The sequence below is a fragment of the Sarcophilus harrisii genome, chromosome 5, assembly GCF_902635505.1.
Source record: "Sarcophilus harrisii chromosome 5, mSarHar1.11, whole genome shotgun sequence".
NCBI lineage: Eukaryota > Metazoa > Chordata > Mammalia > Dasyuromorphia > Dasyuridae > Sarcophilus > Sarcophilus harrisii.
This window is the reverse complement of record NC_045430.1, coordinates 198,985,708-199,013,565: the sequence shown is the minus strand read 5'-3', so window position 1 is coordinate 199,013,565 and position 27,858 is coordinate 198,985,708. Positions and strand designations below refer to the sequence as shown.

Sequence of the window (27,858 nt, the reverse complement as noted above, 5' to 3'; positions counted from 1 at the left end):
TCAAATAGCAAAGCATTTAATTAAGACAGAAGAGCAAAGTAAATAACAAGGGAAAATCAAGTCATTGAATCACTCTCAGACTCCCCATACATGAAGGGGTACACTTTCTCACAGACTGCCACCCTGTTGGGAGAGGACCTACTCCCCAGATGATTAACACCCCTAATGTTCTAGAATACTTATCATGATTCTACCTTGCAAGAACAGGTTGTGCCTTACTATTACAATTTCGATTATTTCTAAAATCAGAGCTATCCAAAAGTGACTGGGCTGCCTCTGGAGATCCTGGATCCCTCACTGTAGTCTTCAAGCAGTGGGTAGATAACCATTTGTGGGTTATATTGTCAAGGGAATTCTGACCTCTAAGGTCTCTTCCCACTCAGAATCTGTGAGTCTATGAAGGCAAAGATTTATCTGGCCTGTAGTCAGGAATATATTATATTTACCTTTTGTTCTTTATGGAATAGTCAAGATGTAAGAGGGAATAAATTCTTAGCTAAGGTCACATTAATCAGGATTGGATTAGATATTCTCTAAGATCCATTTCAGTTGGATCTGGAATCTGGAATCTTCTGCTTTTGCTAATTTTATCTAGACACTGTTTGAATATCACATCACTTTTTCTAGAATCTTCTTGTGCTCCCTACTGACTACACATTAAGTCTGAATTTCTTTGTGTGGCACCAAATATCTTCTATGATCTGCCCCCATCTACCTTTCTAATTTTCCACTTTTTTTTCTGATGAGCAAGACTGATATCCTCGCTTTCTCTCCCAAGAAATCATACATTTCCCCTTCCTACTTTTGTACATCTTATTCTCCCCAAATATCCCCACTCATCTCCACCCATCCAAATCTAGCTATCCTTCAAGACTCAGTTCAAGTTCATTTTCTTCATGAAGCTTTCCCTAACCATGCTAGTCAGTGATATTTTTTCCTTCCTCTGAATTTTTAAACATGCTATATCATTTGGCCCTCATTACATTGTTTTGTTATCTTGTTGCCTAAATATGGCTTCTCTCTCTCACTAAATTGTAAGATCTATAATAGCAGAGACTTTTGTTTTCCCTTGTTTCCAAAAGGCTTAGCATAGGACAGAATAGGTATCAAGTCAGTAAACCCTTCCTTGAATTGATTCTTTAGTTAGAATGCCTCAACCAATTTTTTTTTGGGGGTGACCTTTTGTGGGGAGAAAAAAGAAGGAGGAGAAATTACTCAAGCAATTCCTTCTGCAATCCACTTAGAATCATAGAATCTCCCAGTAAGAAAGAACCTGACAGTTTCCAGGCCTAATTGTACTGAACAGGATTCTCTTCTTCAATGTCCCAGATGCCAGTCATCCAGACTACCTGAAGACTCCATTTCTACTTTTGGACAGCTCTAATTATTAGAAAGTTTTTTCTCAGTAATTTTTACCCACCGTGTCTCCCTCTGACTCCTGAGACCAAACAAAACAAGTCTTATCCCTAACATGACAGTCTTTCAAATAAGAAATCTGTGCCAATTGTAATTGCTTTGTAGTGTGGCTATTTGTACACCCATTTAATTTCTCCCATTAATTTCTCCTGGAGAGCAGATTATATCCTTCACATTGCCATATATTCCACAGTGCCTAGAATGTATCCCAAGCATAACAAGTACTCAATATTTACTGAATGACACTTGGCCATTTTCAGTTTTTTTCTTTATTCAACTACTCTCCCGAGACCTCTTCTTACCACCATCTGGCCTCAAATTGGCTAAAGGAAAACCAAGACATTTTCAGACTGTTGTGTCTGACTCATTAGTTGGAAAGTGATCATTATCTTTTTGTGGCTGAGGACATATAGAACTTCCCCCATTTCATGTGCTCTACAAAAAAGCTATTTCAGTAAGTTGAATCCAGTCGATGAGCACAATTGTGAAAAAGGCTTTTCTCAATCAGTGGGTCTCAAATTTTCTGGCCTCAGGAACCCTTTACATTCTTAAAAATTATTAAGGACCCCTCAAAAGAGCTGAGTTCTTATACTTATTGATATTTATACCATTTTAAAAATCAAAAATCATAGTATTAAAGTGTTTTGTATTGAAATACAAATAGCATTGAAATAAAAAAATCATAGTATTAAAGTATTTTATATCATAAACCCACAAAAGGATCTTATGAGGTGTCCCTTGAACATACTTTGAGAACCACTTTTCTAGGTAATTCTAGATTCTGCACTGGCTAGGATTGTCCAGGATTAATGAGAAGGGGAGGGGGTGCAGTAGGACTGGTGAAAGGTCTGGGAATTCATTCTCAGATCAAAGCTTGATAAACCAGATTATTGGGGAAATAGGTAACCCTCAATAAATACTCTTGTTAACTGGAGTTTAAGTAGAAACTCCCTTTTTAAAAAATTGTAATCCTTATTAAAAATCTCTCAGTACAGGGAGGTGTGGGGCAAGAGTACAATCTATCTTGCAGATTTTAGGAGTAACATTCTGAACATCAGTCATTTTCCAGGCTTAGAAACTGCCACTGACAGAGGTGATAGGGCTAAGTATAGACTGGTCCCAAAAGATATACTACCATTTGGTGGTACCGTATGATTTGGGAGAGAGATCACTGGACTTCAGTTCTTGTCCCAGACCTGACACTAACTCAGTTTGTGACTTTAAGTCCTCAATTTACTTGGGCCTCAATTTACTTCCTATAAAATGATAGCTGGACAAGATAATCCCTAAAGTCCCTTTTCCACTTCCAACATTCTGTGACTATTCTGTAACAACATTCCTATCTCAGCTTGAGTTATCTTTTTTTTTTTAATTAAAATTGGAACATAGCAAAAGCAAACAATTAAAAAAAGCAACTTCTGATAAAACTGGATTCTAATTGAGTTTTGCTATATGCAGCCAAACTGAAGAAAGTTCCAGCACTGTGAACAAGTCAGTGTTCCATCACCTGTAATCTGGACACCCCCTTTTATTTTGGGGGTCTAGGAGAAGCTAAAAAGATAAGGAAAAGGTTCAGAAGCTGTGAGTTCAAAAGGGATGGCATGGAGGGCTGCCTTCTCATTGCTGCTCCACAGGCAAATCCCTTCCAAAGTGGGAGAGTAGCAGGGGTCAGAGTGCAAGGGAGGGAAAAGAAGTAATTTTTTTTTTAAATAAATGCATGGAGAGCCCCAGGGCACTTCATCCCACCCTCAGTGGCCTAAATTTTTTTTTATTTTTTTTTTTTTTGGTAGGGCCATGCAGACACACAGACACAAAGAATGTGGCCCCTGGGGAGTTAAGGCCCTGGGGCCACATAATAGATGCACACATAAAAAAAGGGAGTCAGGTGGCGCTCTCTAAAAAAAAACAAAAACAAAAACAAATCCAACAACAACCAAAAAACGCTCACCAGGCACCATGACACGTTAGGATCAATACCCATAACTGTCTTCAACTGTACAGATAGCACCAATTAAGAGAGCCCAGGGGTTAAGGGGCGAGGGAGGAACCACAGTCAAGGCATCTCAGAACCTCAGCTGGCACCTACTTGACTCTTGGGAAGAGTCTGCCCATCCTTCTGGCATCACAACTCTCATTCCTCTTTACTATCCTGCTCCCTTGAGAAGCTGGATTAAATCAGTTTTGGTCCCTTCGGCAGGACAAGATCTGACTCCAGGGAAGTGCTAGCCCCTTTTTCTCATGCAATCAAAACAAGATGCAGCTCTATCAGGTCTTGAGGAAGGAGGTAGGCCCCAGCTTTTCCTCCCTCAAGAGCTCAGTGAGATTTGCACAAATTGCAGCAACATCATCTTCAGCCATGGGATGGAGCACAATGTGAGCCATCTGCCTTCCTATTTCCCCCACCTACAACATGTAACCACAAGCACTCCTTGTTGGTCCTAAGGAGGGTGGGCAGGAGAGGACCAGGCTGAAGCATGTGCTCACATGACTGAGGTAGGACAGTATGGTGGAACAGCACAGGCACTAGACTAGAAGTCGGGAGGATCTGAGTTCTGGTCCTTCTTTGTGACTTCAAGTAAGTTGCTTAGTCTCCCTGTGGGTCAGTTTCCTTATCTGTCAAAAGGGCATAAGGCTATCTTGACTCAAGATCCATCACCAGCAAAGGGGAAGATCTGGGGTATCTGATCCAGTGAACAAAGAAGGAGGCGGTGAAGGTGAAAGGAGGAAAGAGCCTAGAAAGTGCTTTGTGAACGTTTAAAGCACTATTCAAAGACAAGGTGGTGCTACCATTATAGATCCCATTCCTTTCTGTCTCCCTTTTTTCTGTAGGGACTCTCCTACCTGCAGTATAAATGATTGTCCCTTCAGGCCTGGATGGGCCCTGAGAATCCCTGGCTCACCACCCTTGGGCTCAATGCTGCTCCACATAATCCTGGGTTCACTGCTTCCCTTGCTCTGGATCAATGCATCCAATCAAGGAAGGAGCAATGGGAGGGTCCCCTCCCTATCCCTCACCTGGTTAGGATTGAGAAGCACAGGTGGGGTTGAGAGCTGACTCAGGCCCAGTAGCACCAACCATTCCTAATTTACAGGTGTTCAGTCTAAGACTTCTGCACCATCACCTTCTGAAACTGTTCCCAACTCTTGGGTAGGGTTCTACTGTCAGCCCCTTTGGTCCATGGTCCAGTGGGTGAGTGAAGACCTGAGCTCTCCATTCAAGCTGGGCAGGATGGATCAAACATCCTTGCCCAGCTTTCAAGGGGCTGATGTGGAGTGCAATTAAGGTCCCCAAACCCGAGGACCACGTAAAGGGGCACGAGGAGGGGGAGAGTTACTAGTAATTTGTAGTTCTCTTATCTGGTTTCCTGTCCTGTGTTTCCCCAGAGGGTTTCAACCCTCCCACCTTCCCTCCAACCTCATTCTATCACCAGATTCCCCCTCCCTCTCCCCCCATATCCCACCCCCACCCCTCAGCACTGGCCTAGTCCCGTTCCAGTGCCTGGTGGGGCCGAGAGGTCCCAAGACTGGCGCTATGCACCCGAAGATGGTCCTTGAGTGACTCCTTATATCGGAAACTCTTGCCACACTCACTACACTGGTAGGGTCGCTCGCCTGTGTGGATGCGCTGGTGTTTAAGCAGATTTTGCTTCCTGATGAAGCTTTTGCCACACAGGGCACAATGGAAAGGACGCTCCCCAGTGTGTAGACGTTGATGATTCTGAAGGTGCTCTTTGCGGCTATATGTCTTCTCACACTCAGAGCATTTGTAGGGACGCTCACCTCTGTGGGTCATCTGGTGGCGGATCAGACCTGAGTGGCAATTGAAGCTCTTTGCACATTCAGCACACTCAAAAGGCCGATCTTTGGTGTGGCTCCGGTGGTGAATCATCAAACTCTTCCGAACATCAAACGTCTTGCCACACTGAAGACAGAAGTGTGATTTGTCTTGTCCAGGGGAGAGGAAGTGACTCCGCTGATGCTCACCTGTTATGCTGCTACCATCACCAGCACCACTCTCACCTGTGGGGCTCCCTGGAGGACTATGGAGGCCTTCACAAAGGCCCCGTTCCCTTGGGACCATTGGGAAAAGATCATCTAGCATCCCCACAACTCCCCGGCTTGCCCCCCCACCTGGATTCTCAGTGCCAGGGAGTGGGGTGATATTTTGTTGGTGGGACTGGTGCTGGGGTACAGGTAAGGTAGAATTCTTGACCATTAGCAGCCCATCACCTAGGAGAGAGAAAATAATTGTGACAATAATAATGATCCTAAGCATTTTATCTTTTAAGGACTTTCACAAAGATTATCTCATTTAATTTTACTAATAGCCCTATGAGGTGGGTAATATGTATGTTTTATTAGCCAAATTATAATAATAATTAAAATAATCCTCTGGTAATGCTAATCTGATGATGCCTATTGGCAAAGAAGTAAACTTAGACTTTTAAAGACCAGTTATTCTGGAAAGCAATTTGGAACTGTGTTAAATTATTAAATTAAATTAAATTATAAAATAAAAGTTATTAAATTGTACACAATCTTTAACTCAGCAATATCACTAAAGACAGAGGAAAAGGACCCAGATGTACCAAAATATTTATAGCAGTTCATTTTGTGGTAGCAAAGAATTGAAAACCAATGGGGCAGCCATCAATTGGGGAATGGCGGCATAAAATATGATGTATGAATACTATTAAGTTGTAAAAAATGATGAAGAGGATGGTTGCATAAAAACCTGAGAAGGACTGTAAGAATTGGAGAACGATTTATACAATAACAATATTATAAAGATAATAAGCTTTGAAATTCCTAATAACTTTAATCAACACAATGACCAATCAAAATTCTAAAGGACTCTTGATAGAGAACCAATAGACTCAAAGGATAGACTGAAGCATATTTTATTTTTTCTTTATTTAATTTCTTACTTTTTGGGGGGGAAGGGAGGAGCACATTGCTAATATGGGAATTTATTTTGTATAATTATACATATCTGTAACAATTGCCTTTTCAATGGGTGGTGAAGGAGAAAAAAAGAAGAGAATATTATTCAGATCAGAAAAATTGGGGGGACAACTATCTTGAAATTAGGTACTTTTCTATTTTAAAAGGTTTTTCTTTCTGTAGGCAGAGAAAGGAAGAAGGCACTTTTCCTAGCTCTCCTTAACTAAATTTGATGGTTACAGCTAAGGAATAGTCAGTCATCTCTTTTAGCCACTGTCCCAGCCAACTAAAGCTGATACAGCTTGGGAGGTCCTAAAGAGTCTAGAAAACTTTACTCAGCAAGGAATAATGGTTACATGCCCAGGGACTATTTACTCGAATAGCACTCAGATGATTAAATTGCAAGCTCCTTGAGAGTTTTTTGCCTCTTGAATCCCCAGTACTTAGCACAGTGCCTGGCACATTTGTTATTGTTCAGTCACTTCAGTATTGTCCCACTCTTTATGCTCCCATCTGGGGTTTTCTTGCAGAGATATTGGGGTAGTTTGCCATTTCCTTAACCAGCTCACTTTACAGATGAGGAAACTGAGGCAAACACAGTGAAGTGATGATTTGTCCAATGTTACACAGCCAGGAAGTGATTAAGGCCAGATGTGAACTCTGGTGTTTCTGATTCCAGCCTGGCATTCTATCTACTGTACCACTTAGCAGCCCTGCCTGGCACATAGTAGTCACTTAATGTTTATTGACTGATTTATTCTATAGGTCAGAAGTCACCAAGGGACCAACAAACATCGTGCCCATAATCACTCCAGGATGCCCAGCAGAGCAAGATGGGCCCTGCATGGAGCAGACTCAGTGAGAAGATTTGAGGGGATGTGACCAGAGTGACTTGAACCACTGGCAGTTATTATGGAGGTCTTGCATATGAGCCCAGGAGTTACAAAGTATGGGGGGTAAAGAAGAATTTAAAGTGGGCAACAATGACCACTGCCATTGATACAAGCACATGAAAACCAATCTTGAGGTCTTCACAGCAGGGCTGTAGTGTAAGTGGTACGAGTGGTTTCCTCCCCCTCCAAATGAAGATGCTGAAGCTCAGTAGTTTGTGCAAGGTCACAGAATATGGTAAATGGCAGAGTGGGGACCATTCAGCTACAGAGACCTTGCATGTCCCAAGGAACTCTTGCATTTTTCATTATATCTGGGCATCCATCTCCTTTTTCAAAAATTCTAATTCAACTGCTTGCAACTCTAAAATGGTCCAGTTAAGTAGTCCTATGGACAAAGCACTGGACTTGTCATAACTCAGATTCAAATCCAGCCTCAGACACATGCTAGCTATGTGACACTGGAAAAATCAACTATTTGCCTCAGTTTTCTCCTCTGTAAAGTGAGCTGGAGAAGCAAATGGCAAACTCCTCCAGTATCTTTGCCAAGAAAATCCCGAATGGGGTCATGAAGAGTGGGACAACAATGAAATGACTTAACCACCACCAACTCTGCGACATACTAACTGCCTCTGGGACGTCCCATGATGAGAACGAGAGACAGTTCACAGACTGGCTCTTTGACATGGGGAATGGCCATTACCCACCAAGACTCCTTCCTCTAAGCAAGGGCTCAAAGTGGCCTTTTCTTTCAGGAGCTCTAGCAGTTAGCAAGTCAGAGAATATAAAACTTGGACTCATTTATCTCAGCTCAGTATTTTGGAAAGATTCCAACCTCTCTATTTCAGAACGTTCCCCTCCAAGTATATATTGATGGGTCGCTCGGACTTACAATAAGATCTCTTCCTCCACAGTTGCTCCTGAAATTTACCATGTTGACTTAAGCCTTTGCTTTCAGATCCCCTTTGGGGTATTACTCACCAGCACTTGCATCAATAGCCATATCCCTTTCCATTGAATCTGGTGGGCCCCAAGGATATGGCTCCTCTTCCTGTTTTATCCATGATAGGATATCATGTGCTGAAATCAGAGATTCTGGACATGTCAAAAAAAAAAAAAAAAAAAAAAAAAAAAGCAGCATTAGACTTGGATGACTACAAAGGAGCACCCAGCAATTTGTCAGTCAATGTCATTTCAGTATTGTTATTATAATTATCATTCTTTGAATATATTTACCAAATCTGACCTTCTAACCTGAATTCACAAAAATGACTTCATTTGATCCTCACAACATCCACGTAAAGTTGATGCAATAAGTACTGCCATTCATATTTAACTCAGGAGAAAATGAGGATCAGAGATTCGAAAATGATTTGATTTGCTCAAAATCAATAGGCTGTGTGACCTCTCTGATCCTCAGTTTCCTCATCTATGGACTAGAAGACCTCTGAGATCTCTCTAAATTGGGTTTATGATCTTATGATTCCCTTTCTTGGGAACCTTGGGATATTTCCACTAGTTTCCAAGTTTTTAATGTTATAATTTAAAGCATAAACAAATAAAAATAATCAGCAGTAGAAACTGTAGGATCAAAGAGAAAAGTCATAAATAACAGCTGCAAATGATAATCTTGAAGCTTTAGGACTCTTGATGAAAGCTGAGTTAAGATTTTGGTTTTTCCTTCTGCCCTGGATGAGAGAGAAGTTTTTCTTGCTAATCAAAAGAGTTAAATCTAGGAGCTACAAGGAGAGCTGGAGTCTTCTCCGATTTCCTCCTCCTGCAAAATAAAGGGATTTGGCTAAGGTTTTGAAACCATCAAGTACTAAGGTACTATCTGTCTCTTATAGCCTAATGAGTTGTCGGCCAGAAGACATTCTACCTATTTTTTTTCTTCTAGAATATATCTTCTCCAAAAGTCTTCAAAGGGCAATTCTAATTAGAATCAGGATCAATTACCTAATAGGAAAATTCCCCTTTGACACAGACATTCACGGAACTATTAGAATCTCTCTATTTTGTTCAAGCTGCTTCAAAAATGAGAGATTAGGCTAGATTAAGCACTGCAGTTAAATGAACACAGCAATACATTGTTCTGAGGATTAGCATAATATGATGGAAAGATGAGTACACTAGGAAGTGGGAGATTGAAATTCAAATTTAAACAGCTCTATCAGTTACTTGTCATGTGACCTTTCGCAAGTCCCTTAATCTTTCCGTGCTTCAGTTTCCTTAACTGGAAAATAAGGGGTAAGTGATTTCTTAAGGCTATTTCTGATATTCTATAATTCTCTGATTTTTATGAAATCTTTTTATAAATGCTGTAAATATTCATGCTTAAAAATTCACTCTAACTCTATAACTTATTCAAAAAAATCAAACTCTTACTGCTCTATGCTTTAACTATTTTGAAACAGCTTCTTGGCCAAATCCTGTAAAATCTCAGCACCCAGACTTTTATGAAAATGTGTTTACCTGATGAGTAGGATGATTTCAGAGAGGCCTGGAGAGGCTTACATGAACTGATGCTAAGTGAAGTGAGTAGAAACAAGAGAACATTGTACACAGCAGCAACAAAATTATGTGACAATCAACAGTGATGGGCGTTGCTCTTTTGAACAATGAGATCATTCAGGCCAATTCCAAAAGATGTGAAATGGAAAGAAGACTCTGCATCCAAAGAGAGGGTTGTGGGGACTGTGCATCACAACATGGTATTTGCACCATTTTTGTTATTATTTGCTTGCTTTTTTTTCTCATCTTTTGTTTTTGATCTGATTTTTCTTATGCAGGATAATAAATGTAGAAATATATGTAGAATTGCATATGTTTAACATACATTGGATTATTTGCCTTTTAGGAGAGGGGGTAGGGGAAAAGGAGGGAGAAAAATTTGGAACATAAGGTTTTTCAAGGGTGAATGTTGAAAACTATCTTTGCATATATTTTGAAAACAAAAAGCTATTATTTAAATAAAAGAAATGGGTTTACCATAATAGTTTGTCCTTAGTATTTTGTAACCAATGAAGTTTTCCTCACCTGAATTGGGATCTGTGGGAATGTCCCTTTCCTCCAAATCTTGCTGATCCCACACACAATGTTGCTCCTCCTGCTTAATCCGAGATAAGATGTCCTGGGTAGAAATTGGTGAGTCTGTCATGGGGGTAAAAGGAAAAAAAGGCATTAATTTGTTTCCTCATTTCCTACACCCTATTAGAGTTGGTTACAGCAATCTCAACCTATGCCCATTCTTCCTTTTGAGGAATTAAAGCAGTCAAGCAGGACAATTCAACCTGAGGTCCTTTCTTCTTGCCTTATTTCTCCACAATAGCTAAATTATACCACTTGTCATCTTCTTTACACATTCAGCATTTTCTCATTTTATGTTTAGGCTCAGCCATCCCCTATACTTGGAAAGCCCTCCTTCTAGCTCCTCTTTCAGAAATTTTACCTATTCTTTTTTTTTGGGGGGGTGCTGAGGCAATTGGGGTTAAGGGACTTGCCTAGGGTCACACAGGTGTCTGAGGCTGGATTTGAATATCTGAATTCAGGTCCTCCTGACTTCAGGACCAATTCTCTATCCACTGCATCATCTAACTGCCCCAAGTCTATCTATTCTTTAAGACCTAGTAGTTCAACTACCACTTCTTCCATAAAGTTTCCTATTTCTTTTTTCCTATTTCTCCTTGGTAAAATGTGCCCTTTCCTTTCTCCAGACCTACTATCTTGCCTGTTTCATTCAATTTTGCAATATACTGCTGAATATTAGTATATATTTCATACCACTCTCCCCTCAAGCAAATTTTTCTTCAATTCCTAACAGTGCTTTGAGTATAGTGGGTATTTTTATAAAAGATTGATGAATGAAGGGCATTTTTTCAGCCAAACAACAGAAGTTAATTCAATGACCCATAGTTCCACTTTACTTAATTTTTTTTCCTAGTAAATTTATTTATTTTTCAATACACATTACTTTATGAATCATGTTGGGAGAGAAAAATCAGAGCAAAAGGGAAAAAATTTAAAAAAAAAAACAGAAAAAGGAAGTGAACATAGCATGTGTTGATCTAGATTTAATCTCCTTAGTTCTTTTTCTGGATGCAGATGGCATTTTCTGTCCAAAGTCTATTGGGATTGTTTTAGATCACTGAACCACTGAGAAGAACCAAGTCTTTCATAGCTGATCATGGCACATTCTTGTTGTTAATTGTATACAAGGTATTACTGGTTCTGCTTGTTTTGCTCAGCATCAGTTCATGGAAATCTTTCCAGGACTTTTTAAAATCAGCTTGCTCATCATTTCTTATAGAATAATATTCCATTACCTTCATATATCACAACTTGTTTAGCTATTCCCCAATTGATAGGCATTTACTCCTTTTCCAATTCTTTGCCATTACAAAAAGAGCTGCTACAAATATTTTTGCACATATAGGCCCTTTTCCCTACTTTAGGATTTCTTTGGGATACAGACCCACTAATGGCACTGCTGGATCAAAGGGTATACACAATTTTATAGCCCTTTGGGCATAATTCCAAATTATTCTTCAGAATAGCTGGATCATTTCACAATTCTATCAACAATACATTAGCGTCACAGTTTTCCACATTTCCTCCAAAATTTATCTTTATCTTTTCCTGTCTTAACCCATCTGAGAGGTGTGAGATAATACTCTAGAGTTGTTTTAATTTGCATTTCTCTAACCAATAGTGATTTAGAGCATTTTTCCACATAACTAAAGATGACTTTACTTTTTCTTTTGGCTACTTTTGTTGAAAATCTTTCAAAAACATATTCTTAAGTAATATGTATGTATGTGCTGGAAATAATCGATTATTAGTATAAATTTCTAAAGTTCCTTTTTCAAGCCCTATGTCCTCTTTTCCAATTATTGATTCTATTGTGCTTTATGATAGATGTCCTTGTATGTTACTGAGGTATACAATGCTATTTGCCTCTACCCTAACTGTCCTTGAACTACTGTGTATTTTGATATGGTTCTTTGGCCCAGGTTTTATAGTTTTTCTTCTACTTCAGCCCTCCTGTTATCAGTGTGTTCTGCTGCACCTTTCTATTTATTGTTAGTTATATTATTTTGACACATGAGGCTTTTCACTTATAGTATTCTTATATAAAAAAACAGGTAAGCAAAACCACTTAATATAGTGATTTTGACACATGATATATGATGCTTTCTATTTTTTAAGTTTACCATTTTCCACTTTCCTAATTTAACATTTATTAACAGAAAAGAAGGCTGTGCGCTTTAATCATTGGAACCAAAATTGTCCATTGCATTTGACCTGAGTTTTGCTGCTGGTCCTAATTTAACACTGTTTTCTTGGCCTTTCTTCACCTTGTTCCAATTCATACAGGTCTTCTCAGGTTTCTCTGAATTATTTGTATTTGTCATTTCTGACAGCACAGAATTTGCATGCCAAGGTTTGTTTAGCTATTTCCTTGTTGCTGTTTCTAGCACTTTACTATTTTAAATAGTGATGCTCTGAATATTCAGGTAGAAATGGGTTCTTCTTTCTGTTATTGACCTCCTTTGGGTATAAACTCAGTACTGGTTTTTCTAAGTCAAAAGAGATGAAAAATTTTGTAATTTTTCTTACATAATTTCTAATTGTTTTTGAGAAAGATTAGATCAATTCATAATCCCACCAACTGAGAATCATAAGATCACAGAATCAGAGAGTTGGAAGGAAGAACTCAAAGACCATTTAGACTTAACTTATGTATGAAAGACATTCCCACCAATTCCTACATGACAAGTGGCCATCTGGCCTTTTCTGGAAGACTCCCGTGATCTCTCAAGACAGCCCATCCACTGTAAGATGGCTCTCACTGTTAGGAAGTCATTGGGGTTTTTTCTTGATTTTTTAAAAAACATCAAGACAGATTTTTTTGCACATTCTGTTGAGTTCTGTCTTCTGGGGTCAAATAGAATAAGGTGAATTTCTCCCTAATATGACAGCACTTTAACATTTGAACATAGTATTTTCATCTTTTTTTGTTGTTCACTTGCTTTTTGCTTTCTTTCTCATTTTTTTACCTTTTTGATCATGAAAATATGTAAAGAACTGCACATGTTTAACATCTATTAGGATTACTTGCCAACTAGGGGAGGAGGTGGGGAGAAAGGAGGGAGAAAAAATTTGGAACACAAGGTTTTGCAGGGGAGAATGTTGAAAACTATCTTTGTATGTATTTAAAAAATAAAAAAGCTATTATTAAAAAAAATAAAATTAATGAGGTAGTTCCAACATTTCCTTTTTTGAGATTCATAAAAAAAAAAAAATTTGAACATAATTATTGTGTCTTCCCTGAGTCTTCTCTTCTCCACCCTAACATGCCCAGTTGCTTTCCTCACAACATTCTCCACTCATCACAACTTCCTTACACCATGACACCCAAAAAGTCTAATGAGGTCAGAGAATAGTGGGATTATCATCTTCCTAATTCTAGAAATTATGCCTTTTAATGCAGCTCAGCCTTTCTGACATTACCTTTTTTCATCTTTATCAATTTGATGATATAGACAACCTTTAATTCTAATAAACAGCTCACACTTACATAGCACTTACTACATGCCAAGGGCTGTGCTAAGTACTTCACAATTATCATCTCATTTGATCTTCATATAACAACCCTGGGAGGCAGATGTTACATTATCATGCCCATTTCACAGATGAGGAAATTGAATCAAAAAGAGGCTAAGTGATTTGCCCATGATCACATGGTTAGCAAATGCCTAAGGCACAATTTGAACTCTGGGTTTTTCTGACACGAGACCTGATACAATATCTACTATGCCCCATACCTGCCCATCTATTCATTTACCAAACACATGCTAAGCACTGGTGAGCATAAATCAGCTGTTTTAATGTGCTTTTCTGATTATTAATCCTGCTTTCTTTTTTTATTTCTTTTTTTTAGAAAACCATTCACATCATTTAATCAAACATCTATTAGGGAATAGTTCTTAGTTTATAATAATTTGTGTCTGATTGCTCCAGGTTTGGGATGTCAGACTTTTTTTTTTAGAGTTGTTTGATACAAATATTGCTTTCCAATCCATTTCTTTTCTTCCTATTCCAGTTCCATTTATTTACTTGTTGTTTTCTTAGTAAAAGACTTTTAAATTGAATATTTTTGAAATAACTACTTGTCTTGTTTATACTCTTCTTTATCTGGTACCTGTTAAGAACTCTTCCTCTAGCCAGTTGTGAGCCATGTAACTTTCTTTGGAAGATGACTGAAAGAACATGGCTAGGACAGAATATTATTTCACAGTGAATAATGGCAAATATTAAGAATTTTTTAATAGCAAGATTTGTATGGATTGAGGTAGAGCAAACTAAGCAGAAGAAAAAGAATAATATGCATTTCTGACTAAAACATAAATTAAAAGGTCACTAAAAGGAAGCTGAATTCCAAATAAAAACTAGTGAAAGTCACTATGGGACTTCAGTGCAGTATATAAATATACCTACTCCTTCATGGCAAAGAGGCAAAGGACTCAAAAGATGAAATGCTGTCTGTAAAAGGCTTGTATACATTTTTCAGCTATAGTCACTGTAGCAGAGGTTTTTCATCTGTTTTTCTTTGTCAAGAGGGTTTATATGGAAGGAGGGGGGAAGGGAAGCATTGAAATTATTGTGAAGACAAAAGGTAGTGATGAAATATATAGATATTTTTAAAAATATGATCTTTCTTTCTCTTGTCCTATTCCTTCTGTTCTGTGCTGCTTTAATCCATTAATTTGTTTGGGATGATTTCTTAGTATAGTTTGATGCTGAAAGGCTTAAAGAGAGGCAAGGCACATGCCATTTATAACATAGAAAACCTCTCCCCTCTGCTGGAGCAGCTGAGAATGGAGTGATGATAATAATAGTTGACATTCAGATCACAATTTAAAGTTTGTGAAGCACTGTTTTTCCATTTGATCCTCACAACAATCCAGGGAGGTAAATGCTATTATTATTCCCATTTTACAGATGAGGAACTGAGGCTGAAAGAGGCTAAGTGACTGGACTGGGATCACGCAGCTGAGTATCCGAGGCAGGAATTCATGTTTCCCAGACTCCTAAGTCCAATGCTCAGTCCATTTGGTCCTTTAGCTGCCTAATTAATTACAGCTCTGCCATAGCATTTGGGTCTTCAAACTGCAGATTTCTGGTGTATGAGAAAGTGGATAAGATTGAGACTAGTTTTGACAAAGAGAATGAAATGTAAATCTAAGAGAGAGAATCAGGCATGAACCATAATCAAAGGAACCACCAGTGCCTCAGGAGATGTGTAAAGATGGCCTGCGTCTAGGAAGGACCAAGGGGATCTAGGAGGCAGGGCATTGCCAGAGTGGGTGTCATCTATCTAATGTGGGGGGTCACTCTGATTGAAGATCGAGGCTTGGCTACCCGGGGAGCACCACAGACTCATGCCTTTGGGAGCATAGAGGGATGGCAGCTTTGAAACTAGACCCAGTGTTATACTATTTGTCTGAACCAAGCCAGCTGAGTTTCCTTCCAGTGGCTCTGAAGAAGAAAGAATCCCAGGGAAAGGAACCGGGTATTCTTAATTGCCTTGGTGAAGTTCTAGGGGGTGGTTCCCACCATTCCTACAAAGTGAAATGAATGACCTTGGGACAACTGCCATCCTCTGCTTTGAAGCATAATCCATGGTTGAACTTGCTGGACTTGTGGTCGAGTTCATCCACACCTCCAGCATCTGTCCCTACCTGACAGGGCCCCCCTCTTCCTTTCCTTCTCCCCAAAGTCAGCAGGTAGTCTTTCCACTCACTTACCTGTCACAGTGTCTGCAACAATTTCTCTTTCATCTGAGCACTTCTGAACTCTGGAACACAGTGGTTCTTCCCTCTTTACCTGAGAGGAAGCAGCTGGTGCTTGGATCAGAGCTTCTATAGCTAGGAACAGAGAACTGTATCATTACATCATTTTTTTTCTCCCTTGTAGTTTTTCTACTATCATTTCCACAATGGAGTCCAGAGTAGCAGCTGGCTGGCAAAACCACTGAGAGAACACATGCTTAAAGTGGACCAACAGAGTAAAATGGGAGGGGGTGGTAAAGTCATGGGGGATCCTGGATAACAAAGAGAAATGGAAAGGGGAAGTGGTCATCCTAATAAGGCATGATGTCTGTAGATCTTTTTAATGTTTACAAGGCATCTGGTATGCAAGTATTTCTTTGGATACTCCTAATAACACTCCGGGAGGTAGATGACATAAGCATTAGCCTCATTTGATGGAGGAAGAAACTGTAACCCAGAAATTACCTATGATCACAGAGCTATTTAGAGCCAGAGGTGAGATTCAAAGGCAGGTCTGCTCATTTCAAGATTCCATTCTCCTCTCACAGTGAGAGAAGATCAGAGAGAGTACACCAAAAACAGGACTAAGCAGGAGCAGGACTACTGGCTAGTACATTAGTTAGAGCAGGATTCCCTCACCCTTCCTGGTTCAGAGAGATGCCTTGGGCAGTCTGGTAAAGGCTTATAGACCCTTTCTCTGGATAATTTTTAAAGCATAAAATCAAGTACATAGGTGTACAAAGGAAACCAATTATATTTAAATACCAAATATATTTAAATTTATTTAAATGTAAATAAATAAATATTGATACAACTATCAAAAAAATTTTTTTTCAATAAAACCAAGTTCTGTGATTGTGAGTTGAGGATTCATAACTCAGAGCCTGGTGCCAGCAAGGCTACTGGTTTCATCCCCATGCCGACAGCCGGCTTTGCTCTTTTCCCTGGCCCTGGCCAGATTTCCTGTAAATGCATGCTGTTGATCCCAAAGAAGAGGTGGAGAATGTGGGGCTCCTTCAGAACAAACCCATTTCTGACACATATAGGACACCATGTGCACCTCATGGTGCTCCACAGTGCCATCTTTGGACAGGTTGCCAGAGGCAGGCAGGTGGTACAGTGGTAGGCTGCAGAGCTTGGAGTCAGGAAGACCAGAATTCACATCTCTCTTCAGACACTTAGCAGCCATTGGACCCTGGGCAAGTCAGCCTCTGTCTGCCCTAACTGTGAAATGGGGATCAGTACCAGCCCCAGGCAGGGGGATCAAATGAGATAATAATTGTAAAGCATCCAGGACAATGCCTGGCACATGGTGGGCTTTTGGTAAACACTTGTTTCCTTCCTTCTTCTATGAAGACAAATGAATCCTAGCCACTCAACACATCCCATGGAAACTCAAAATGGTCACATTGTGCTGAAAAGTTACCAAAGAGTAGAAGAATGGAGAGGGCTGGGATCACAGAGAGAGAACTACTGCCTATTCCTGTGGGTAGTGGAGAGGGCAAGGTATAGGGGAGGCAGGTGGCTTCTGTCTCAGGGCTAACCTCAGCTGTCTGGTCTCATTTCTGTTTCCATCTAGTTTTTCTTTGGTGCCCACTTCCCACAGTTTCTAGCTCTATAAAAAGTTGTTTCTTCTTCTTTTCTTTTCTTTCCTCCTTCCTTCCTTTCTCATTTTTTGTTGTTATTGTTAAAAGGGTTTTGGAAATTAGATGTATCTCTAATATAGTAGCCATTTTGTGTAGACTAAACCTCTTAATTAATAAATGGTCAGGACTAGGACAACCTACTCAAACCAAGAAGTAATTGAACTTTCTAATTGCTGGATGCTTGCCTTTAGAGGTGCCCACCTGTGTTAGGATCCATTGGAATTTCTCTCTCCTCTGGATTATGCTGTTCCCATACACATGGTTCCTCCCTAGGTTCCACCCGAGACTGGACATCTGACTTGGGCACTGGATTCTCAGCACCTGTGAACAAATTTGATGGAAATGAGAGAGTACTCATTCAGGAACATTTATCAAGAGAACTACATGCAAGCTAATAACTAAGATACATGGCCCACCCTCTTCAGGTTCCATTCAAATGTGTGAATCAGAGAAATCATAAAAATTGATATAAGACAGTCAAATCTCTAGTAGAGAGGGCAGGCAACCTCAAAGAAAATCAACTGATCAAACTGACTTTGACTTCTTTGAAGTCTATGAGACTGGAAAAAAGAGGCAGAGGGGAGTAAAAAAACCTAAGTAATGAGCATCTTAACATCATAACTTTAATATAATTGGCTTTACAATGAGCAACCTGAATGTTGCAAGGATACATACCATGGTCCTCAGTGGGAAAATCTCCAGAGATACAACCTTTGAATTCCCTACTCCTCTTTAAAACAGACAAAAGCATGTATATTCAACTATAAAACATAATTACTTTGGACTGACTTGTGAGGAATAAGAAGGTAAATTTTGAATTAATGATAAGTCTAACTACTAGAATTCTATACAAAGAATGGGCTTTTGTTTATTCAAAGTAAAGCAACCAAAATGTTAAGCAGCTATCTTAGAGACACTATTTTAATAAAGAAATAAGACTTGAAAACACACGTGTGAATTGATGCAGAACCAAGTGAACAATTTATACAATAACAACATTGTAAAGATAATTAACTTTGAAAGATTTACAAATCTTAATGTGATGATCATATGTGATTCCAGAGGTCTCATGATGAAGTATTTCCTGACAAGTGATAGACTCAGGATACTAATGGAGACATAGACTCTTTTGGAAATAGCCAATATAGGAAATTGACAATGCTTATTTGTTATAAAGATTTTGTTTTTCTTATCTTTTCTTTTTTTGATGGAGAGAGGGAAAAGGTAGGAGGGAGAGAAAAGAGATTTTTATTCATTGGAAATAAATGAAATTGTTTTAATTTGAAAAAGGATAAGCAGAAAGAAGACTGTGGGGCCTGAATGTGGATCACAACATAGTACTTTCATCATTTTTGTTGTTTGCTTGCTTTTTGTATTTTCTCACTTTTTTCCTGTTTGATCTCATTTTTGTTGTGTAACACAATAATTGTGGAAATATGTACAGAAGAATTGCACATGTTTAACATATATTGGATTTCTTGCTATCTAGAAGAGGGGATAGGAGGGAGAAAAAAATTTGGAACACAAGGTTTTGCAAGAGTGAATGTTGAACACTATCTTTGCATATATTTTGAAAATAAAAAGCTATTATTTTTATTGAAGTTTTTTATTTTCAAAACATATGCAAGAATAAATTTTCAACAATGACCCTTGAAAAACTTGTATTCCAATTTCCTCCCCTTTTCTCTCCACCTCCTCCCCTAGATGGCAAGTAATTTAATATTTGTTAAACATGGTAAAAATATATGTTAAATCCAATATAGGCATACATATTTATACAATCATTTTGCTGCACAAGAAAAAATCAGATTAAAAAAGGGGAAAAAAAGGGAAAGAAAATAAAATTTGAGCAAACAACAACAAAAAGAGTGTAAATGCTATGTTCTGATCCACCTTCACTTCCACAGTCCTTTCTCTGGGTGCATATGGCTCTCTTCATTACAAGACCATTGGAACTGGCCTGAATCATCTCATTGTTTAAAAGAGCCACATCCATCAGAACTGATCATCTTATAATCTTGTTGTTGTTGTGTACAATGATCTCCTGGCTCTGCTCATTTCACTTAGTATCAATTCATGTAAGTCTCTTCAGGTATCTCTGAAATCATTCTGTTGATTTCTTATAAAACAATAATATTCCATAACATTCGTATACCACAATTTATTCAGTCATTCTCCAATTTATGGGCACCCATTCACTTTCCAGTTTCTTGCCACTACAACAAAAGCTGCCATATACATTTTTGCACATATAGATCTCTTTCTCTCCTTTACAATCTTTTTAGGATACAATCCCAGTAGAAACATTGCTGGGTCAAAGGGTATACACAGTTTGATATTCTTTTGAGCATAGTTCCAAACTGCTCTCCAGAATGCTTAGATCTATTTACAATTCCACCAACAATGTCCCAGTTTTCCCACATCTCTTCCAATATTTGTCATTATCTTTTCCTGTCATCTTAGCCAATAAAGAGAGGTGTGTAATGGTACCTCAAAGTTGTCTTAATTTACATTTCTCTGATCAATAGTAATTTAGAGCATCTTTTTATATGACTAGAAATGGTTTCAGTTTCTTCATCTGAAAATTGTCTCTTCATATCCTTTGACCATTTATCAATTGGAGAATGGTTACAAAGCTATTATGCAAAAAATAAATAAAGAAAAAGAAAAAGGATAAGACAGACATATAGTTAATATTTGCATGCAGTTAATCATTTGCATAAAAAATAATGCTTCTAAAGTGTTTGGAAATAGTTTGTTCTCTTAAACAGTTTTAACATGCTTCTGGAATTCCTTTTGTTTTTCCATTACTAATTTGCTCACTAAATCCTTCATTCAGATATAAGGTAAAAAGAAATGTCAGCCTAGTTTCTCTGCAAAGGATCATAAATTACATATAAGTGGGATCCAAACTAATGGGACTTTACTGTACTTTAAAACTGATAGTAGTGTGAGACTGATATAGCAGGAGATCCTATTTTTATTAACTCTACTGTAATTACCATATCAGTTTTAAACAAATTATTCCTCTAAGATATGCTAGATGCTTTGCTTAAAGTATGAATAGAAACTTGGATGACAATCTATTTGTTTACAGCTTTATATTTTTAAAAATACTTTCACAGGTAAAGACTCTACCTAGATTTCATTTTAGTGAAACAGTTTAGGGAAACTCCCAGTGAGGAAACTCCTTTTACCCACGCCTATCTGCAAATGTTCTGTAACTTGTCCTCTTACAGGGGAGAGCTGTAAAGCTGAGAACTTAGGTGTGCTACCCAAGTTCATAGAGCCAGGTGGCTTTCTGGGACCCAGGCCTTCTGGCCTCCCAGACTGATTCTCTAATCAGTACACAATGCTGCCTCTATTCAGAGACACAATCTTTATTTTATTCCTACCCCACCTCTCTGAGATAGAAAGGAATTATTCTCCATTACACAGAAGAGAATACTGAGGCCAGGGGAGATCGCCTAGACCAAACAGCTATCCCAATTCCTAATCCAATGCTCCTTCACATTATCTCGGGATTTCTATAGTCTCAGCCAAGCATAGACAGACAGAGAAGAGAGTAATGCAGCTTTTACCTAGAGACATTAGGGTTTTGTAGTTCTCCTTCACGAGGTTATTGTAAAGCTCTTTCTGCCACTCGTCCAAATTCTTCCACTCGTCCTCAGAGAAGTAAACGGCTATATCGACAAAGGTCACAGGCACCTGAAAAGACAAGTATCCCAACTCAGTATCTCTAGGAATTACTGCCCTCCCATTTCTGGTGGAACCAAGTCCACAACCCCGTGGTGAGACCCACATAACATGGCTCTTTCCCATCTTTCCATCTTTATTTCCCAAGGCGCACCTTCTATCCAGCCAGCATCCTTCTCTCTCACCCATCTGGCATCAGTTACAGATGCACACTAACCCCTTGCCAGGAAAAACATCCATCTTATTGTTTTTCCATTTAAAGAAATCCTAGTCATCCTTTACAGCCCACCTCAAGCCTCTTCTCCAAAAACCTCCCAAACTACTGCAATCCACTCTGAACTCTAATCTGCAATAGCAATTACTTCCCGTATTACTCATTTTAATTGATCAGCAAGCCTTTGATAAGGGCTACAGTGCAAAGTGCAAGGGTTATAAAGAAAACAAATAGTTCCTGCCCTCAAGGAGCACACATTCAAATGGAGAAGACATGTAAATATCTGTCTGTACAAGATATATGGAATAGAAGAGAAAGGAAACCTAAATTAGGATGGCACTAACTATGGGGAGAGGAGGAAGATGAAGTGGGGATAGTAATACCGAGTCTTGAAGGAAGCCAAGGAAACTAACCAACAAAGCAACCCAAATAATGGGCCGGAGTTCAGGCACAAAGATAGGTAGACTGGTATAGCTGGATCACAGTTTGTGAAGGGCAGTGAGGTGTGAGAAGGCTGGATGGGTAGGAAGGGGCCGGGTTATAAGGAACTTTACATATCAACAGAGGCTTTTATATTTGACTACATAGGTAACAGGGATCAGCAGCCTGGGGGTGGTGAGGAGAAGGTGAAAACTAGCTTGACAGCTGAGGCAGGGGATGGGATGGATTGAAGGGGGGTGAGCCTTGAGGCAGGGACAATATTTAGAAGGCTCCTGCAGGAGTCCAGATGAGATGGGATGACAACCAGAATGAGAGTTGTGAATGGAGTGACAAGATGGGAACTAGAACCTTTGAGAGTTATGTAGGAAGAAATCAGATTTGATGATTTCTGGGCCAGTGAGAGTCTGAGGAGTGAAGGATAACACCATGGCAGCAAGCGTGGGTGACCAGGGAGGGGAAGTGCCCTCAGTAGTAACAAGGAAGTCTGAAAGGAGGAGTGTTCGGGGGGGGGGGGGGAATGAGAGATGTAGGCATGAAAGCACACATTGCCCTGTCTAATTAGCTTTTTTGTGTATTGGGTCCTTCAATGACAGGTATTTTATTTTTGGAGTGCAATGTGATCAAGGCATGGCATCAGCTCTTAGAAGAGATTTCAATCACCCAAGCACAATGAAGCCCCGACATAAGGCAATAATCCAGTCAAATTGCAGGTCAAAATCACCTCCAAATAGGTAGCTATAGGTTTCTCACTGGAACGTGGAAAACGATACACACTTATTCATATATATATATATATATGAAATATCATCAAATTCATATACATTTCTCATTTTTTTCTATTCTTTGTATGTTCATGTTTGATCAATTCATAATAGTAAAAAAACTTAACAAAAAAAAAAACCCTCCCCCTCACATATATGGGATCTAACTCTGGAAGCATGCGACTGAAACCTTTGTTCTATTATAAAAGTTAAGAATTCATACATAACAGTGTCCTGAAAATGAGGAATTTATTTTATTCCTCAAATAAGGCAGAATTGATAGCCAGATCATTAGAAAAGTTTGTGGTGGAACAACAGATGTGAGATTGAGAATGTCTTTTTGCCAACGAAATGGAAGAGTGGTGTCCCTCTGGTTTTGGTTTATCAATGACCAGATGGAAAGGAGGAACCAGCCATCTATGATATTATCTGTTCCACAGTGTCTTCTTTAGTAATTGTTTAGTATTTCTAAATGCTATTTCTCAATTGTTTAGTAATTCTAAATCACGAAATGCTGTACTTAAAAAATAACTGCCACTATGAAATATAACTTTTATTTCACAAAGAACTATAAGGATGTGTGCTGAGAACTGCTTGACAAAAAGGAAGGTCTTTTCTGAGCTAGCAGTGGGGATTTTGCAGTCACTTGTACATTTATTAAGTGACATATCTGATCTAGGGATGTGCTATGACTGAATCAGCTCCAAATGGCTTAAAAGAGTAGATTGTTAATTTATCAGTGTAAACATTTATACCTTTGAAACTGGGAAATGCTACAAAATCAGGGTTTGATTTATTGTTTATTGCTTATCTGACTTAAGAAAATGGTGGAGAAGATGTTAGCAATGCAAATTAAACTTAAAAGTATGTCCTGTGAACATCTCTTAGCACCCCTTTCCTGAGGGCTGGTTATTAAACATTTACCAGCACTGTGCCTCTGGCAAATTTGGCTAAAAAATAACAGTAGCTTGTTTCTCTTCCACATAACTTTAACAGCCTTCACTTCCATTTAGAGATCAAGGCCATACAGTATGAATTCTTATAATTTTTCTTGTGCTTCTTCCCTCCTATTTTAGAGAAATAAATGCCTTTCTCTCCTTTTCAAGGCTAATTCCTTTTCCTGTGCCCTTAAGTTTCACCTCCTTCAGGATCCATCAATTAGTTTCTTTTCCCTTACCCCCTTCAGTCTTTCTCTTTCAACTTGCTCCCTCTTCTCTGCCTATAAACATGATTAGGTTGCCCTATCCTAGGGGGGAAAAAAACAAAAAAAACCTTTCCTTTGATCTTTTTACCACCTTTGAACTTTCATCTTTACTTTTACAGTAAGATTTTTTAAAATGTATAATTTTATCTTTATTTCCTAATAACCTACTTGTTCTTTAGTCAAATAAAATCTAGGTTCCCTTCATCCAATTCATTCTGCTCTCTGGCACCAGATTAAACTTCCTAAAATACAGTTCTGATAAAATGTCTCCTATACTAGATTGTCAAATGTGTCCATAGCCATGTGGTCCACTCCCAAGTCCTGTCCAAATCAGATTAAAATGTAATTGGGAAAAATGTAACAGAGTAAATATAAAAGAAAATACAGATAACATTACATTTTAGAACTAAGTAAATATGTGGACCATAGGGAAACAGGTATAGTTAGCTGGCACCTCCCCCCATTTCTATTTGTGTTTGATACCATTGTCTCACCTCATCTCTTCAAAGCCTCAATATATACCTGTTGTTTAAAAAACAAAATAAACCTCAATCAACTTTTCTAGTCTTACTCCCAGTACTTCTCTACACATATGCTATGCACAACCAAAGTGGAATATCTGTCAATACCAAAGGACACCCAGCTACTCAGAACAGAGGAGTTTGCCCTTTATTCATACATACAACATAATAGGGCTCAAGGGGAGGTTCTAAAACTATGGAGTATCGGGATAAAATCATACATATTGTTTGCCTGTCTCCCCCTACCATGTATGGTTCATAGCATACCTTAGGGACCTCGCCTTTACTGCCTGGGGGGAGGCGGAGGACCCAGAAGTTCCTGTTTCTCAGCAGATTCTCCATGTTTTCCAGTCTCCTTTGGAGCAGCCCATACTCCTGGAGTAGGGTGCCCAGCATGGCCCATTTGCTCTCCATGTGGTTCCCAAACTCCACTGCTGTCTTCTCACAATCAGCGAGCTTTTTCTCTGCCGTCCCTGTCCGCCCCTCCAAGTTCAGAAGCTGGCTGGCCTGGGCATCCACCTTCCTCTCCACAGCCTGAATGGCAGCCACCACAGTCCAGAGGGAGATCTCAGCTGTGGGCAACTGGGGCTCCCTCATCATTCGGTCAGGGTAAACAGGTGCCCTCTCTGGGAAGGTAGGAAACTGAAAGGGCATTGGACGTCTGGTGTCCATGTCCCATTCTTGAGCCTGATGACAAAGGAAGAAGAGTTAGATGAGGATGATGATCTTTCTGAAAGGCAAGAGACTGGTTTAAGCAAAAGTCTTTGAACAGGAAGGAGTTGGCCATTCAGCACTGGATGCTTTTCAACAGCATCACAACTCTTCTCCTTGCCTACAAAAGATATCTTCCATCACTCAAAGAATTTCTCACGTTCCTTGCTTCCTATAAGTTGATCCAATATTTCTAATACCTTTAGTTTTGACAGAGTCAATTTTATCAACACCAACCACCCCTGGGAAGGAAAGAAGTATGATGTTCACCAACTTGACAAGTCATTTTTTAAACAATGCAGACCTTCAGCCTAGAAGATCAACTATCATTGTCTTTGAGTAGGATGGCTTAAGGGCTGCACATAAATAACACAGATATTTATCTAATATCTTTAATACTTTTTAAAGTACATATAGATCAATGTGCCTTTTCACATGTGCCAGTGTGTGTGAACAATGGGTGGAGAGCTGTGATGAGAGCACAGTGAGTAGACTACCTTAAGGGTAGCAAAAGAATAAATTACTTTGAGCATATTTTCTTAAGCAAAGCAAGGGATATATATGTGACACATTTTAGAAAGGTTTTTTCCAAAATGTTAAAAGAAATTAAACTACCCCCATTCCCAACCTACCCTTCACCTCCAGGCATTTTTGGTTCTTTAAATTTGGTACTTAGATTATCTGAAAAACTCACTAATTCAAGTAGGCAATTTTCTTCAGGTAAGTGCATACACATGCAAGCTTATATACCTATATACCAATACTAAGTCTTTTGTAAGACTAAAAGGTCTGTTAACACCTGGAAAGCCCAGCTTTCATCCCATCCTGACCCTATTTTAGCTCCTTAAGGTGATACAGTTTGTACTCTGCTGGGGAGGGAGTGAAGGAGGAAAGAAGAGAGGGAGAAAGGGAGCGAAGGGAGGGAGGGAGGAAAAGAAGTAAAAAAGGAATGGAAGGAATGAAGGAGGGATGGAAGAAGGAAGGAAGAAAGGAAGAGGAGGGAGGGAAAAAAGAGAAAGGAAGGAAGGGAGGGAGGGAGGGAGGGGAAAAGAAGGAGGAAAGAAGGGAGGGGAAAGGAAGGAAAAACGGAAGGCGGGAGGAAGTAAGCAAGGAGGGGAAAAGGAAAGAAAGAAAGAAAGGGAGGGAGGGAAGAAAGGAAGAAAAAGGGACAGAAAGAAGGAGGGAGGAAGGGAAGAAAAGGAGGAAGGCACTGAAGGAAGGAAAGAAGAAAGGAAGGAAGGAAGAAGGAAGAGAAGGAAGGAAGGAAGGAAGATAGGAAGGAAGGAAGGGAAGGAAGGAAAGAAGGAAGGAAGGAAGGAAAGGAAGGAAGGAAGGAAGGAAGGAAGGAAGGAAGAGAAGGAAGGAAAGAAGGAAGAAAAGGAAGGAAAGAAGGAAGAGAAGGAAGGAAGGAAGGAAGATAGGAAGGAAGCAAGAAAGAAAAGGTAAGGAAAAGAAGGAGAGGAAAAGAGGGAGGGAGGGAGGGAGGGGAAAGCAAGGAGGGAAGGAGGAGAAAGGGAGGGAGGGAGGGGAAAGGGAGGGAAGGAGGAAGGGATGAAGGGAAGGGAGGGAAGACTCCTGGGCAGGGCCTGGGGCAGGGCAGGGTGCTGGAGGAACCCGACCACATCCCGGCCAGGCCCGGGGCTTCCGGAAGTAGGACCCCGTGGCCCTTGCTCTGCTGCGGTCGGCAAAGAGGGCAGAGCCCCCAGCCCAAGTTGTTGGCCGCCAGCCCTTAGCAGCTCCCACCCGGGCAAGGTGGGCCCTGCCTGGCGGGAGAGGCGGGGCCTGCTCTTTAGGACCATAGGCCTACTCTGCTGCCAGTCTCTTCCTCCCGCCGGGCCTCAGTTTCCTGTTTTGTCGAAAAAGGGGTGGGGGCCCCCTTTGGGGCCCGGCGGGGAGCTGGCGGCTGCGGTTTCCCCACCCCCCGGCCGGAGAGGGGGGCGGCTGGGAAGCTTCCCTCGGCCCCCACTCTCAGACGCTGGCCCAGGGCTGGGGGGAAGGGGGGGGCGGTTCGCACCTGCATGGGAGGAATGCCCTCGGCCATCTCCCCTGCTCGCGGCGCGCCGGGCTCCGGGGGGCAGACCTCGTCGGGGGGCAGCGCCTGGGCCCAGCTCCAGCTCGCGCTGTCCAGTCCCAGGCCCTGGATGGCCAGCTGCTGGGGCTGCGGCCGTGTTGACACAAACTGCATCCTGGGAGTCCTGTTCCCCTCTCAGGCCGGCCAGCGAAGGGAGGAGCGGTTCCCAGCCTCCTTCCCCCTCGCCGAGGCCGGACAGCTCCATCTACAGCCCGTAGGAGCAAACAGTCCCCCTCGGCTCCCCCCTCCCCGCGGCCCGCGCGCCTGCCTGCCGGGGCTCCCGCGTCCGGCCCCGCCCCTCCTCCTGGGCCTCGGCCCCCGCCTGCCGCGCGGGGATGGGGGCGAGAGCGCGCCCCGGGTAGCCCCCCCCCCGGGGAATGGGGGCATCCACCCCGGGAAGCCCCTCAGCGTGGGGATAGGGGCTCGGAGATCATTCCCCGGGCTCTCCAACGTGGGGGCGTGAGTCCCCGAGGATCCACCCCCCCGGTCTCCCACGGCGTAGGGACGAGTAG

The 27,858-nt window shown here is 40.5% G+C and overlaps 1 protein-coding gene across 1 annotated transcript; it reads right to left on the bottom strand.

Moving 5' to 3' along the window:
- On the bottom strand, positions 1 to 27,571 carry ZNF282 (zinc finger protein 282). The gene is made up of 8 exons (XM_031939336.1): positions 27,290 to 27,571; positions 24,832 to 25,251; positions 21,309 to 21,435; positions 17,929 to 18,048; positions 16,058 to 16,177; positions 10,287 to 10,400; positions 8,232 to 8,345; positions 1 to 5,646 (listed from the first exon to the last, which is right to left on the bottom strand). The coding sequence occupies exons 1-8, from the start codon at positions 27,458 to 27,460 to the stop codon at positions 4,898 to 4,900; spliced, it is 1,935 nt and encodes a 644-aa protein (XP_031795196.1). The 5' UTR covers positions 27,461 to 27,571; the 3' UTR covers positions 1 to 4,897.
- Between the last annotated feature and the right edge of the window lie 287 nt (positions 27,572 to 27,858).